At 34.8% G+C, this 15,892-nt stretch overlaps 1 protein-coding gene across 2 annotated transcripts in view; it reads right to left on the bottom strand.

Annotated features, from left to right (window-relative positions):
- The window catches only part of LOC149795692 (condensin complex subunit 2-like), a 66,553-nt gene extending 51,953 nt beyond the window's left edge, over positions 1 to 14,600 (bottom strand). For both annotated transcript variants that reach the window (XM_089965567.1, XM_089965568.1), the window contains exons 1-3: positions 14,459 to 14,600; positions 5,424 to 5,661; positions 410 to 494 (exon numbers count right to left, since the gene is read on the bottom strand). In XM_089965567.1, the coding sequence (XP_089821693.1) occupies positions 410 to 494; positions 5,424 to 5,659 (321 nt within the window). In that variant the 5' untranslated portion in view covers positions 5,660 to 5,661; positions 14,459 to 14,600. The remainder of the gene's footprint in view (positions 1 to 409; positions 495 to 5,423; positions 5,662 to 14,458) is intronic.
- Positions 14,601 to 15,892: the final 1,292 nt, after the last annotated feature.

Here is a 15,892-nt window from a genome sequence, read left to right as displayed (position 1 = left end):
ACAATTGGTCAACAATCAATTTTTGTACTACCTGCCTTCTACTTGTTGAACGTTGACTGGTCAACTAGCTGTTTCAGCACTAGTAATAAATGAATGCACATGCTTTTTTAAAACCTAACACAAACTGCCAATAGCCAATACTACCAGAAAAATGATAACTTCATCATGTCAATTGATATACACAAACTAGAGTAAACCCTGGTTCTAATTGCTGACCTGGTTTCCATTGCTGCTATCAGCAGATAATTTCAACTGAGGACTACCATAACAAGTTGCTGCTATCGGCAGATAATTTCAACTGAGGACTACCATAACAAGTTGCTGCTATCAGCAGATAATTTCAACTGAGGACTACAAGTTTGGTAGGTATCACATAAGTACTCATTCAACCAAAAACATTTTGACTCACATTTTCAGCTGAAAGCTTGATACAGCTAGCATAGTGCTCTGATAACTGTGCAGCAGTAAGACCACTCAATGGCAGTGATTTCCGCCTGAAAAATAAAACAAACGAAAACTTCAGCTTTTTTTTTTAACAGTGTTAAAACTTCTCATTCAATTGTTATTGTACTTTGATATTAAACTGAGGAATACCTGTGCACATGCTTCATGCAAAAGAACCATAATAAAGCCATACACATAAAACAGATAGCCATAATTAGTATTTGATGTATTATTTGAAAAATGGATGGAACGGTGGTTGTTGTTGTTGTGGGGTTTAACGCCATTTTTCAGCACGATAGGCTATACATGGCGGCCAGTATTAATGGTGGAGGAAGAACCTGGAAAATCCCGGAAAGAATCATCGACCCACGAGAAGCTACTGGCAAGCTTTCTCACATACCCACATTGGCTGAATCTTAGATTCGAACCGCCGCAGACAGAGGTGAGATGGCAGTGATCCGTAACGAAGAGCGCTTTAGACCACTCGGCCACTCGGGGCCCCGATGGAACGTTGGTACAGCAAGAATCTTAAAATCCGTTATTCAAGTTGCCTGAGAAGGACATCTGTACCTCTGGCAAATAAAATTCACCCATGTAAAAGCAAATCTGACTGTTTGATATCTTGGATACTCTTCAGCAATGATTTTCAAATAAAATTCACCCATGTAAAAGCAAATCTGACTCTTTGATATCTTGGATACTCTTCAGCAATGATTTTCAAATAAAATTCACCCATGTAAAAGCAAATCTGATTGTTTGATATCTTGGATGCTCTTCAGCAATGATTTTCAAATAAAATTCACCCATGTAAAAGCAAATCTGACTCTTTGATATCTTGGATACTCTTCAGCAATGATTTTCAAATAAAATTCACCCATGTAAAAGCAAATCTGACTGTTTGATATCTTGGATGCTCTTCAGCAATGATTTTCAAATAAAATTCACCCATGTAAAAGCAAATCTGACTCTTTGATATCTTGGATACTCTTCAGCAATGATTTTCAAATAAAATTCACCCATGTAAAAGCAAATCTGACTGTTTGATATCTTGGATACTCTTCAGCAATGATTTTCAAATAAAATTCACCCATGTAAAAGCAAATCTGACTGTTTGATATCTTGGATACTCTTCAGCAATGATTTTCAAATAAAATTCACCCATGTAAAAGCAAATCTGACTGTTTGATATCTTGGATACTCTTCAGCAATGATTTTCGCCACTTTCATGAGTACAGAAGACATGTTTGATAAAACCTTTCAAATCTTTCGTCTGCAATATTTCCCCCAAATCTACATCAATTCTCAGTTCTGCATCAAGACAATTATGTATCCATCTGGAATTTGAAGAACTCAGTTTTTAATGCATCCAAATCTTCCCCTTTCCCAGATTTGGAAATCTGCTGGTGAAATACTCAGTACTATCTACATATCACTGTAGTTTTTCCATGACTTTCAGAACTTCTGCACTGATCAAAAGCTCACTGCTTAGTGGGAATTTCTTAAGGACATAATTGCAGTCCTCCTAGAAGAAATGCCTAACCTATGAAATGTAGAAATTTAATCTGTAGCAAGACTTCCTTTTATTTTTCATCTGCCATGTATTTTCTTTCCTCTTACCCAAACACCAACTCTGTACTCAACTCCCTTGTATTTGACTTCTTCATATAGTCCAGTCACGAAACCGTTAGCCTTCACAACAGCATCAGGTTTTCGGAAACATGTATTAAGATCTGTAATAACCTCATGTAGTCGCTTTCTGAGGACACCAGACCTGCCAACCATGACAAGCCTGCCTCAATAAGGTGTAACAAAATATCAATAACTACTATTGTAAAGCTGGAAAACGTAATTAAAAGTTAGACTCAGTGACAATAAACATTATGTTCAACTGAATTTACCACTAGTACAGTTGTACAAACTTTAGTCCCAAACCCTATGCAACTTAATGGCTTGTTGCTATCTCTGAACTTGGCATAATTCTTGGAAATTCTTTTTCCATTTCACATGATGATGGCAATCATATCTCCCGCCACAAGACATACTCAGATTGGCAAGTGATGTCCAATACTTGTGTCCTTTCCAGCTTTTATTCACAAGAATCTGAATATTCCTTTTTATTCTTCTGTGTTGATTATTAGCACTTTTCTATTTGCTTATTTTCACATTCTTCTTAAACATTTTTTTTATATAGTCAACAGTTTGATCATGCAGACACTTTGCATGATCAAACAGGTGCAGTTTAAAGCGTCTGAAGTGCTGCTATAAACCTAGTCTGGTTCCCTGACTAATTTCACTAATTCTTATATGAAACCTGGATCCAAATCAAACACTGAGGAAACAATTCCGGATTTTTTTGGCAGTGATCATTTTCCTGCAGTTTTTGCTTGTATGCCGTATGCCAGTATTTTAAGGGTGATTTTTGTAGGACTTATGGCAAAATCTTAAGGGTTGGCAGGTCTGGGACACTAATCACTGGAGTATCCTTCTGAAGAGCAAAATTTGCTTTTGTAAAGACTGGTAGTGTGTGAACCAAAAACAGGCAATACAGTTTGGACACGCTGCTACCCAGAAAATGGTTTATCCTTTCAAGTCTCTTTGTTATATTCTTTGCAACACCATTGGATGCATGAGATTCTTCTGCACAGAAAAATAGTTTGAGCATCTCCCCTGTTCTAGCAAGCAATTATGCTTTCTTTTAGGACAACCATCTTGTGAGGCCATGCTTCAGAATCATTCAAATTTTAGTGCAACAATCTTCCTGAAATGTGATTAATTTGTGCTGAGATTTTGAGCTTTTATCCAAATAAACATAAATATAAACAAAAATCTCTTCTCTGTCAATTGACAGTTCTTTTGTGACAATTTTCGCAGCTGTGTTCAAGAAATGGCAGGGACAGCCATGCATGAATATTCCAGGACTTTCTAAAAAAAATATATGCCATTACTCCCTTTCGCCAGCCAGTCAGGACAACAGCATTAAATGCTATGCAATTCTGCCATGGTATATACCAGCATCTGATTGCATCATCAACAAGGTTACCCTGTGGAAGCCTTGTTGCAAGACACAACCCACTTAAGCTCTGTTGTCACTTGCCCAACTCTCGGATTGAAATTCCTCACAATGATGGGATACAGCAGATTTTCCACCATCATTGCTTCCATCAGTCGCAACAGAAAAGAGTGACATCTGCATTCTCTCCACTAGCTTCTCATAATAACTGGCCATGCGCTTTATCATATCCATTGTCTTAGATCTGGTGCATGAAACTTTCTGAGAAATATTCAAATCAGGGAACATTTTCAAAAGATGTAAAGATGGCCAATGATGGCTAATGTGAGATTGTGCTCTGCAACGAAGCATGACCAAAGTGCTTCAGCTTAAGTGCCTTTCACTAGATCACATTCAAGTGTAGATTTGAAATAGCTGCTCAGAGGGACTGATGTCTGCTGAATTTTTACATAATCTGCATGTTTCTTGGAAGAAATGTGTTTGTGAATATCATCTCTCCCTCCATGCCCAACAGAGAAATCCACACTGCAAATTGTGCAACGTGCATGGGTGTCATTGATGCATGATGATTTTATAGAACCAAAGACTTTTTTGAATATTCTTCACTAAACCGTATTAGTCTTTTCTTGCTCTGAGTTGGCTTACAGTCCAACATTTTAAACCAAAATGAGATCCTCTTGGTGATGGCATGAAATTGATCACAAGATACAAATTACTAAAGGTGGCGCTATACAGTTTCGCATTTTGCATAGGGTTAGGATTTTAAAGAAAAAGAATGTCCCCGGCTTTCCTCACTGGTTATACTGGCTATTTAAAAAAGACCTTGTATATCTTAGGCATAATGCAAAGAACCTTTAATTCCCTTTATTTTGGTGTATGATTGATGGGTGTACTATGGGTTATAGAGTATACAGCTTGGCCTTACTTCAAATGTGCACCTTTCAAAAAAGTGCTAGCTCTACTTGGTCATTTTCACTTCCTGAACTTCAGAGGTAAATTGTATAAAAAAGATCCGATAACTTTTTTTACATTTTATATATTTGGTAATTCATTCATTGCACTTTCAGAAGCTGGTATTGTCTAGTCTGGCAAAATTCATTTTCCCTATTTTAATAGCTGCTATGTATAGTGTACTTTAGACTAATTCAGACTGATTTTTTAACACAAGGGAGCAGTCATTTTAGTTAGCAGTGTGCTTAAATCATGTAAAATTTCCAAAAGTACAATATCCAAAAGAAATATCATCCACATTACATTAATGTAGCATAGAGGTATCCAAACATTCTCTCCACTGTGCATGTTTTAAATGTGAACTACTTCACCTTACATACGTCACTCTCTCAAAAGTACATATTATCTGGTGAGCGCCACCAAAAAAAAGACTGAAACAAACTGTTCTGAATAATAGCATGCTACGTGCCAGAAACTAATGTTGCAAATTACTAGTCTGGTTCCTGGACCATATATAGCCATAATATGGCTATGTATAATGACAGAGGACCAGTCTAGCAAATGACAAAAAAGACTGGAATTGACTGAAATCACACTCAAGTTATATACCGGAAACTGATAATACATTAATTCTTTTCTTTTTAAGTTCTTAGGAAAAAATCATGACTTTTTCCATGGAGGCATGATTCATGAACAGGCTCAACAATTCGGGACATTCATGCCCAATTCAGACATCTCCAGCATCAAGCTGCATAAAATTCTGTTGAATTTGTTCAAATTATGTAAACTTTAAAGACCTTCATTGAAAAATGTTCACTTTCAAAATTTGGTTGAAACTTATCTCATTTTCAAGAAGTTGAACATATAGTAAATTTTCACAGATGACCCATTGATGCATACTGGACACAGGATTACATTAAATTCACTTTGTCTTTTGGTCCAAAAAGATTCTTAAAAAAAATACTGCAAAGTCAAAAGAGCTGACAGAGCTAAATAAACTGAACTATACAAATTTTACCTTTCTGCAGGTGAAAGAGGACTTCCTAGATTTTTATTTTGAAGTTCCAAAACCCTGGATCTTCTGCGATCCATCTTCTCCTTCTTATCATCACGCTCTGTTGTAAGCAATGCTGCTGGACTGCAGACTGGAACATGGCGGCTCGTGGATGGGGATACAAAGCCATAGTGGGGTGTGTGCTCAAGGTTTGGTGTTAAAACAGGAGATAACACCTCCCTTCGCCTGCTGGACGACATACCTAGAGAGGGAAAAAGTTTACTATAATATTATGAAATCATGAAAACGAAAACTGTACAAGAAAATGTAATGCCTTTATTGTACAGGGAAAGAAAGTGGGATCTATAATGTGTCAGGCTTTATTTATGACATCAACCAGATAACAATCATGGTATTTTATAAAATATATTCAATCTGACTATTGTCTACACAATTTTATTTAATGCATTCAACCCAATAGAGAAAATGCTTGATAATAGGTTGGTATTCAATTTTATGACAAGCTCTTTCTTAATAATGTTCATTATGTGAAAAATAAAATTCCGTTTGAAAACTGAATTTTATTTTTCAGGTAATGCCCATATCCACTGGAAATGAGCAGTGCTTGAAAACACTGCTCATTCTTATTGGATATGGGCATTATTATTACCATATATATTGGGACACAATAAAATAATAATTTTGTTCCTGTCCCAGAACTTGTGGTGAAACTTTTCTCACCTAGATCAAATGTCCCAAGACTTGAGAAACAAAATAAATTTGTGTTGAATCTGAACCCCCCACTGCACAATGCAATAACTTAGATAAACAAAACACTGATAATAAAATGTAAGAAGCTAATCTTGTATTGTTATCATTCATTCCTTTTTTAACATCATGAGCATTAAAGAATAAAATATATCCACAAACTCCATATGTGTAGAGTAGGCATCCATACCGAAGCATGTATTGTTTATGTCAGATAATACACAATACATTGACATGAACATTGAGATACAAATTGTGCTTGGTTGTGCTCAGAGATTTGAATATGTTCTCCAAATGAAAACTGGATCCAACAGAATTGCAAATGAGAGGGAAATAATCAACTGATTGCTTCAAGACAACTGCCATTCATGCATGACATGGTGCTAAGTGCAAAATAATCAATACTGAATTATATCCAGGTTAACCATATGACATTATCTCACAAATAAAATCATTATTTGAAAATACATTCACTTAAGTGGAAGTGACAATCCTTTTGCTAGTATTAGTTACAAAAAGTATTATTAAAGCAAGTTATTGCTATGCATACTATTTACCTGCAAACATCAATGCCTGTTTGTATTAATTGTAACTACAGATGCCAAGCAAATAGAACCACAGATGGTTAATAAATACAACTGGCAGAGAGCAGTAAACCCATTGTTTCAGCATACCAAAGCCAACTTTGGATACATTTAAGCTGATTTTTTTTAAAAAGGATATCAATACAAAGGTTATCTTATTACAAAGCAAGCCAACACTGGAAGCCAACAGTGTGCGGATTTTTTATATATATAAAGTCGGCCAAGATAGGGAAGTTAACTTTGGTTCCTTTCACCGGAATTTTGAAAATAAATTGAAACAATGGAACAATTTTAAAGTTATACAATACATTGCTTCCTGCAAGGACATTCATGACCCAGTGTCGTCCAGAACATTTGGAGAAAATAAAAGCATTTAATGAATTAATGAAGCACAGAAGAGAAGATGACTCCGATGACAATATGATCAGTAACATGGATGAAATTCTAGTGTACTTTGATCTTATTCCTGGACAGAATGAGGGGGGTTAAAAGTGTGAGTTTCCGCTTCAGGATATGTGTTGCCTCTAATGATATATTTTCATGGCATGAGAAAGCTATTAAAAAAAACTATTAATACACTGAAAAAATGTATCATGCGTGTGCATGAGAAGGATTATGTTGATGGGATACTGCTGCAGTGGATTAAAGAATTTTACCTCAAAGTAGTTTTATATTAATTTTTTTTTTAAATTCAGTTGGAGTGCATTTTCAGACCTGTAATTTTTTAAGGATTTAAAAGATGTCCCACAACTTAAAACTCAAAAAAACGATGTGTCCCAGAACATAATGTATAAAAAAAATTATTTATGTTATCCCAACATATATGGTAAATACAATAGTCAGGGTTCCTGCAATCTTTAAAAAATGTAATTCCAGGACTTTTCTAAGACCTTTTTTAATAAAACATTTTAAGAGTACTGACTATATAAATTTATGACCTCTAATACTTACCTAAAACGTAAATTTAATACAAAAACCTAATTTGCTGCTGGCTTTGGGCATACCTCATCCTATTGGATTGGTCATTCTCTTTCGAGTTCAGTGAGTATCATGATTTTGAATGGCGGTAAGATCGCTGGATGTAGTCTGACTGTAAAGTTTTAGGGGAACCTACTCTAACAAATCTATGATCAAAGTTCAGTAGGTTGATAAAACTTTTGCGCTGGCAAACGAATATGCGACTGGATAATGCAAAATGACCAATTGCATGACTTTTCCAAAACTCTGAATGACTTATGAAAATTTCAAAACTTTTCAAGGCCCCTGAAATGCCTTTATGTAACTTACAAACTTTTCCCTGAGTAGTGTAAATAAAAACAAAATTCTAAAAAAATAACATAAAATCAACAAGCACATGTGCATTGTGAGCTATGGTAAAAGTACAATAAATGAATTCTCAATGGTAGATAACTGATCTTTATTTAACACTGTTATACCTACTCCTCGATAAATCGTGCACATTAGGATCCAAAAAAGCCCAGACCAGGATGTGAGTTACAGAGGGACCTCTGAAAATTAACAAGAGAGTACCATCCTTGCTGGACATTGACAACGACAAGACCAAGTGGGATGGAGCTGTTGAATGGTTTGATGCCACAATCAAATTTGTTGGTGAAGCTGTTCATGTTTCTGTATAAACTACCTTTATTTTCAAGATAACCAACATCTGCAAGAGTCTTAAAAATATTACTGCACAATGTTTTGACACACATCACATATTTATCTCTGAGTCTTACATTACTGCTCTTTGCAAGTGAATGTCGATATGTTTATGTTAGTGTTATTGTTGATGCACAACAAGATTTCCTATTTTCACTTAATATGATTCATAAAACAACAACCATCAACATCAAAATGAGATTTTTTGGGGCTATATTCTTTTATTAGTGAAATAAAGATGAAATAATTTCATTGCAAGTTATAGTGAAATTTCTTAACGTAGTGTTTCATCTACAAATGGCTTCATGTAAGTTGTTTGAGTCATTAAGACAAAAAACAGCGAGTCAAAATCCAAACCTATGAGTCTTATTTAAGCTGATGATCAGTTTTCAATAGTTTTTAAAAAATAGTTATATCGTTTAAATACACAACAAAAATATTAGTTACATAATGTGACTAAAGCCAATAAGGCAATTCCCTTGCCAGAAGCATCTGAATATTCTATATTTGTTAAAAATCTTCTTGATGGTTTCATGTCATCAGAAATAATCTGAGCATATATGACAAGATGTTAACTGTTGGCTATGTCAGTACTTTCATCTGCCATTGCTGTCACAAATGACGAATTTTGCAGGTCACGTATAAGACTATCCTCAACGTTTGATTGGCTCTTCTGTAACTCTGAATAGATAGTAGCAGAGTCATACTGATTGGCAGAATTCTTCAAAATGCCAATGGCATCAATTTCTTCAGCAGTGTATTAAGAAGTGATTTGTATTTAACAAAGGAATGTCTTCTACACTCAGCGTATGTACGTACTTAAATAGCACTTTCACAGCTTAGTGCTATGTCTTGCTTGGAAGAAAGTTTTTGTAAACCTGAATTCAAATCTGCCTGGTGCTGTGGACCTTCAATCAGCAGTTTGTGTTCTGGCAACCCAACATGCCTTGCCAGTGTACTGTTCTGAAAGTTATTGTGTTTTGCACAACTGTCATAGAGGTTTCTTTTTAGCCTCTGTACAAATATTACAAAATATAAAGGTGTCTTAACTGTCACATTCTTCACTTGACTTAATTTCTTTTTGAAAATGTAGCAACTGTTTTCAACCATTGCTGCACAAATTATGTTTCATCTTACAAGTAACCGTTACCTCTACTTTGGATGATGAAGTTTTCACTGGTTCAATAACAATACTATTATCATCGTCGGTCATAAACATGGTCCAAACGATAATTTCATTTGTTAAGGATCTATTTTAATATTTTTGCCTTGGACGTCATTTTCATTTGAACGCTGACAGATCTTGGAACAATGAAAGACATACAACTGAGCGAATGGAAATTGTTGCTTCACTGTGTGACAAAGGTAAGCATAAAATAATAGTTTCTTGTGAGAATCACTTTAAAATGATGCGTTTATTTTCTGCCTTTCTTGGGTGGGGTGATTATACGGTTCTAACATCTTGTTGCTACAAATGATGTGACAGTTACAGGTCACATAAGGTCAGCTCCAGGCTCCACACTCAGTTGTAACCCTATGTATCATAGTAACATTAGCATAAGAAACATGTGCGCGTTTTCCCTGTTTGGGAGAGTTGTAGTCTAGCCAATAAAGTAGTTACAGCAAACCTTATTTTTGTGTTAATCAACAAAACATAATATTGAGGTGTGCCAATTTACATACTGGCGACAATTTATAGACTGAACCTTTGTTTTTCATTAACAGGCAAAACCTAACATGAGGGTGCATCAATTTACGCACCGACGATGATTTTTGTGTGTCAAATTGGAAAAGTCTGCGTATTTGATGCAAGGGTAGATAAAACACTGCCTAAACTGTAATTGTGAAATAAAGCTTTATTTGTACTGAATACTCCTTTCACTTGCTTCTCTTGCTGATACTAATCATCTTTGTGAATTAGTAGGATAAACCAATGATCAATATCTAATTTATGTTACCTACAAATTAATATTTATAACAAGTGTTCAACTGAAATGAGATGACCTGAAACTATCATGACCATTAGAAATTGCAGTTAGGATCTGCATGCCCTTGTAACATTTTTTGTTTAATTATTATTTGACACTTTCAAGATGCTGAATCAGATTTCTGGGCAAATAATGCCATTTTTAATTAAAATAATGAGCAATATATTAAAGTTTCATTTATTAGTTTTGATTATGATTTTTTTTTTCACATTCATAAGGCCATTCTTTTGATATTTCCTAGAACAAAAAAGGGATCCATGCCTGATTCATTATAAGAAGTTTCGTGAGTTATCTGGATGCAAGTTATCGAGGGAGAGGTGTACTTTGCAATAACAATATTTACAGTTGTATGCAGATCTTTAACAGAACTTCATATAAGAAATTAATAAATTGGGTATTTTATTCTCTGGCTTGGAACTATTCAGTTTTAAAAATATGACCATTTGACATACCTGTATTTACATCAGGAAAAGGCATCAAAGTAGTATAAATAATGCATTTAAACTCCAAACTATGCAACAGCATAGAAAAGACTGTCAATTATGCAACCGTAAGTATAAGCTTCCAACTACGCAAATGTTTCAGTATGGGTGGCCAACTATACAACATATTCTTGAAATTTGGTTATGAGTTCCCAAGGTGATTCAAGCATAACAGAGCCATTACTCATTGTGTATTAGGGCTATAAGACACATCCCTGTAATCACAACTATCAGTGTGATGCCTAACACTGTAGGACTTGTTGTTGCTGTTGCTGTTGTAGGGTTTAACGCCATTTTTCAGCACATGATAGGCTATACATGGTGGCCAGTATTAATGGTGGAGGAAGAACCCGGGAAAACCCTGGAAAGAACCACCGACCTACGAGTAGCTACTGGCAAGCTTTCTCACATTCCCACATTGGCCGAATCGGAGACTCGAACCAACAAAGACTGAGGTGAGATGGCAGTGATCCATAAAAGAGAGCGCTTTAGACCACTCGGCCACCCCAATGTAGGACTAAGGAATCCTCATGTAGGTGGTAATGCTGTTAAGTACAGTACAAGCAACCTCAACAATAGGTTCCTTTATTATCACTGATATTTGTTTTACACCAATTAAAGAGGCACTTTGCATCTGTCATAACATGTGCTTTTCGTCTTAGGTGATGGAATCAATACAGTAGGTCAGTAATCATCTTGCATCCTTTTTCTCACAAATTTTTAACTGCTCTAAAGATAAACCAAGCAAAGAGAAAACAGGTTAATAGTATTCATATACCCTCCCATCTGTGGTACCCCCAGCCGATTTTAAAAACAAAAAGCATCAAGGATATAACAAATGCACAAAACTTAGTCATTACATTCATCCATTTGTAATTTCTAATCTGATTGTCATGACGGGGTCCCTAACGGTGTCAACTTATTTGCATTTCAAACCAAATGGATCCTCTTGATATAAACAAGCAGACAGACTGTCACTCCTGTTTTCTGGTTTGTAGAACAGTCCATTTTAGCAAAAACTGTCATCTGCGTCAAATAACTGCAACGTGTCACATTGCATATTTCTAAAACAAACTGAACAAATATGTAATAGAATTTTGAAAACAAATGTCACTAAACACCATAACTTAGGGCATCTTGTCACAGTCAGCATGTCATGTAATAATTCACATGGACGAACAGGCTAGGTCTGCAATAAATCTCTAGCCTGCAATGGATGTGATGCTCTGGTTTGGTGACGTAATTGATTTTTAATTAGAATCTTTTGGGTCAGAACTGGGGTTAAGTAGTGGGAAATGACAACATGGAAACAATCCGGAGACAATTTGTGCCATCTGGAAATATATTTGTCACAAAATGAGTTTTTCCAGAAATAGTTATTAATAAAGTTGGAACAGAGGGAATTATTCTAAATTTGAGGAGTGTATTAAAATTTTGGTGATTATATAAAGTTGATCAAGCATAATGTGGGGTGGGGTGGGCATGTTTCCCAAAACCAAATTCAATGTTAAAGTAATTTCCCTCAAAAAGTAGTCACAGAGAGATTTGGGTTCATAGAAAACAATCAGCCTTAAAAAGCACAAGTTTGGAATTTATTTGTTTTAAATTCATACTTCAATTTACCTTCGGTTTGGAAGTTAATTGTTTACATTCATTTGTTTTGAATATTATATGACTGATGTATTGTAAGAATGTCATACAATATTATCTTCATGGTTCCCATGCTTTTCTAAATATAAATTTCCAGGTCTTTTCCAGGATTAAATTAATTTTTTCAAGGTTAACCTATGACCATTGCTGAATGGAAATAAAGAACATTTTGGATTATAAAACATGCATTTTCCAAATCTGAAGATGTTTTTCTTTCAAGACTCTCCAAAACATATGTGTCAGAAAAGACGATCATATACAAAACCACAAAATGAGTCACATGAAACAAGTCTTACTATATTCCTATAAATTGGCATTTTATGTCATTTCAATGATGTAAACCGACATCGGAATGAGTAGTCAAAGTTTCAGGAATATCTCACATTTATCAGCATATAGCGACACTCTTCCACTAGTTTATGTGTAATTAATATACTTAGTGTGCTGTCTTTATCCTGGCAGAACGAAAATATGACACTACCAAATGGATGCATTTTCATGTTCCATTTACATATATCTGAATTTGTTACAATGTAACAGTAGTTGAGGTATGCCAAAGTATATTTAAGTAGGTTCATGTGGTGGATATGTTTCTTGAATGAAACGAAACATTGCTCTATAGTTTCCAATAGGCATAATATATTTTTATTCATTTCGTTAAAGAATAATATTTCAACTTAAGATTTCGACATTCCCAGCTTTCCAGTCAAATGAAATGTAGGCCAACGAAACTTGAAAAGAGGTCCAATTCTTTTGTGAGAATGTGAATTTATTAGAGAAAAGACGTCAGAGTAAGTAAAGTCTAATTAAAACATTATGACTTTACTTTGCAGAAAAGCGACGTTATTTTAGTTGCCAGTTGTGTGAGATACTCCTGAAAATCTGACTTTCGTTATGATGTTATTGTCTGACAATACAAACCCGTCTGTTTGTACCCCCCTACCGATTTAAATAATGGAAACCTTTAATGTGATAAAAAGTACAAGGAACTTAGTCAATTCATTCACTGATTTATAGTTTCTAATCTGACTGAGTAGAGTGGCCCTAACACCGTCATCTTATGCGTGTTTCATGCTTAACGGAAGTTTTCAGTGTAATAGACGGACATGCTCTGATCCACTTCCAGTTTCTGCACAAGTCCATTTTCAGCAAAGGGTGTATCACGACTACAAATGTACATACATAAATCATCTGCATCCGATATTTACAATGTCGAATAAAAGGAAAATAATGACAACTACAAATTTGCTTTTCATGTGGATTTAACAAGCAATTTAATTTCTATGTTCATATATGCAAAGGGATATAATTCCAAACTCTCAACGTTATGTAATTTACGCAATTATTCAGCAGTTGCCGAACAGGATGAACTATGTCATTATGTTGTCTGATGGAAATAAACTAACCTATAGTGTACCCAATATGGCGCTGTGTTAGTATCGAAAGTCCGTTAAGCATGAAATGGTGCAGGGGATGCCAGCATTAGTGCCATTCTGGTCAGTCAGTTTAGAAATTATAAATCAATGATTCAGTTGACTTAGTTCTGTGCACTTTTTATCACATTAAACGCTCTCGTTTTTGAAATCGGTGGGACGGGGGTACAAACAAACGGGGATGTAGAGTCAGACTATTAGTCGACATCACAACACACTACACAGCGCTGTTAGTTAGGCTCCAAGACCTGACGCCAAAACATAAATATCAGCGTCGAGGTCTTACATGTAGGACTACTTTTATAGTATGATCCAGGGTCCTATGTCAGAACGGGTCATAGGAGTACTCTTAAGTAATTTTGTTTTCCGTCAGATTAGTACTTTTCTTTTTCAACATTCAGCTTGCGTCAGTTAAACGTGTCCTAAAGAGTATCTCATGATTGTCTGAAAGTGAACAATTGTCGTTTTAATGTGAAAGCCGTCATATGCACCTACTTAGGAATAATACTGGGTCACGTTGTTTGGTTTACAGAAATAATTTCAAAACTTAAGTCTGTATTTAGGACCGTGAATTCATGGTTAACTATCTAGATTTATGACAACATCCGAACTGTTCTTCTCATCTTGTTTTCAAACATTCCGCCTTCCGTTACAAAATAACGTATAATCTCGCACATTCTCGTTGAAGTTTAAAGTTCGGCGTTTTAGGGAACACACCAAAGGTGCGACGACTGAGAGAAGAGTGGGTCTACACAACAAGCATGCAGTGTGGAGGGAAAATTTGACGGAAGAAAAGACACATTAACATATTCAAAACACGTGCAAAATTATTTTAAGAGAATCATGATGAAAATCATAATACTTTTTTTTACGACTATCAAAGGAGTTAAAAATAATAATACTAAGAAGAAGAAGACGAATAAGAAGGAAAAGAAAAGAAGAACATGGAGAATAAAGGAAACTGTTTAATTAAAAATAAAATATTTACGTTAAATTTAAGCTGAATTAAGTCAGATAGACTTGGTTAGATTTTTCGATAAATTAAATTATATTTTAACCATGTGGTTTGCCTAGCGATATTAACTTTTTCACAAATATGCTGATATATATATATATATATATATATATATATATATATATATATATATATATATATATATATATATATATATATATATAATAATAATAATAATAATATTATTATTATTACAAAAACAAACACCATGAAATTACAAAACCATTAAAAAATAAAAAACATGCTGAGGATATTTCAGGTAGGAAACATTATTAGGTCTTTAAGTTTGTTCGTGCAGTCGAAATAAGTGAGTTTTGAGAGCCCTCTTGAATGTGATCACTGTGTCTTTGTGTCTAAGTTCAGTGGGCAATTCATTCCACGTTGCTGGGCCTTGGCATGCAAAAGAACGCTGACTATATGCTATATGACTTTGTTTTCATAGTGGGAATAATGAGTATATATATATATATATATATATATATATATATATATATATATATATATATATATATATATATATATATATATTATATATCACTTAAACTGTAGGAATACGCTTGAAAGTGAAGAACAAGTGAATTCTACGAATATGTATCGAGAAACCAGAATAGAGCTATAGGTTTCTTTTGTGAGTGTCGTAATTTTGTTGAAGATACAGTGTGCGTACCAATTCGAAATTAATATACATATTTTTCATGTGTTTGATGAGGAGCTAATCTGTTCGTCAGGTCTTTATTTGATCAACTGTTTTATTGCTGTTTTCTCTGGACATGTTAACGTACTCTTTGGATTCTATGCTAACTTTGCTCAATCTCTGTTGTATCCGCCCCCGCAAATGCAATCACTGTGCGTCCTTTCCTTGTTTCAGTCATTTAGCAGATTAAATAACCGGTCAACGTCGGAACGTATTAACA

Source organism: Sinohyriopsis cumingii, chromosome 7, assembly GCF_028554795.1.
Source record: "Sinohyriopsis cumingii isolate HCF-2022 chromosome 7, ASM2855479v2, whole genome shotgun sequence".
NCBI classification, from domain to species: Eukaryota; Metazoa; Mollusca; class Bivalvia; order Unionida; family Unionidae; genus Sinohyriopsis; species Sinohyriopsis cumingii.
This window is presented reverse-complemented; position numbering and strand designations above follow the sequence as displayed.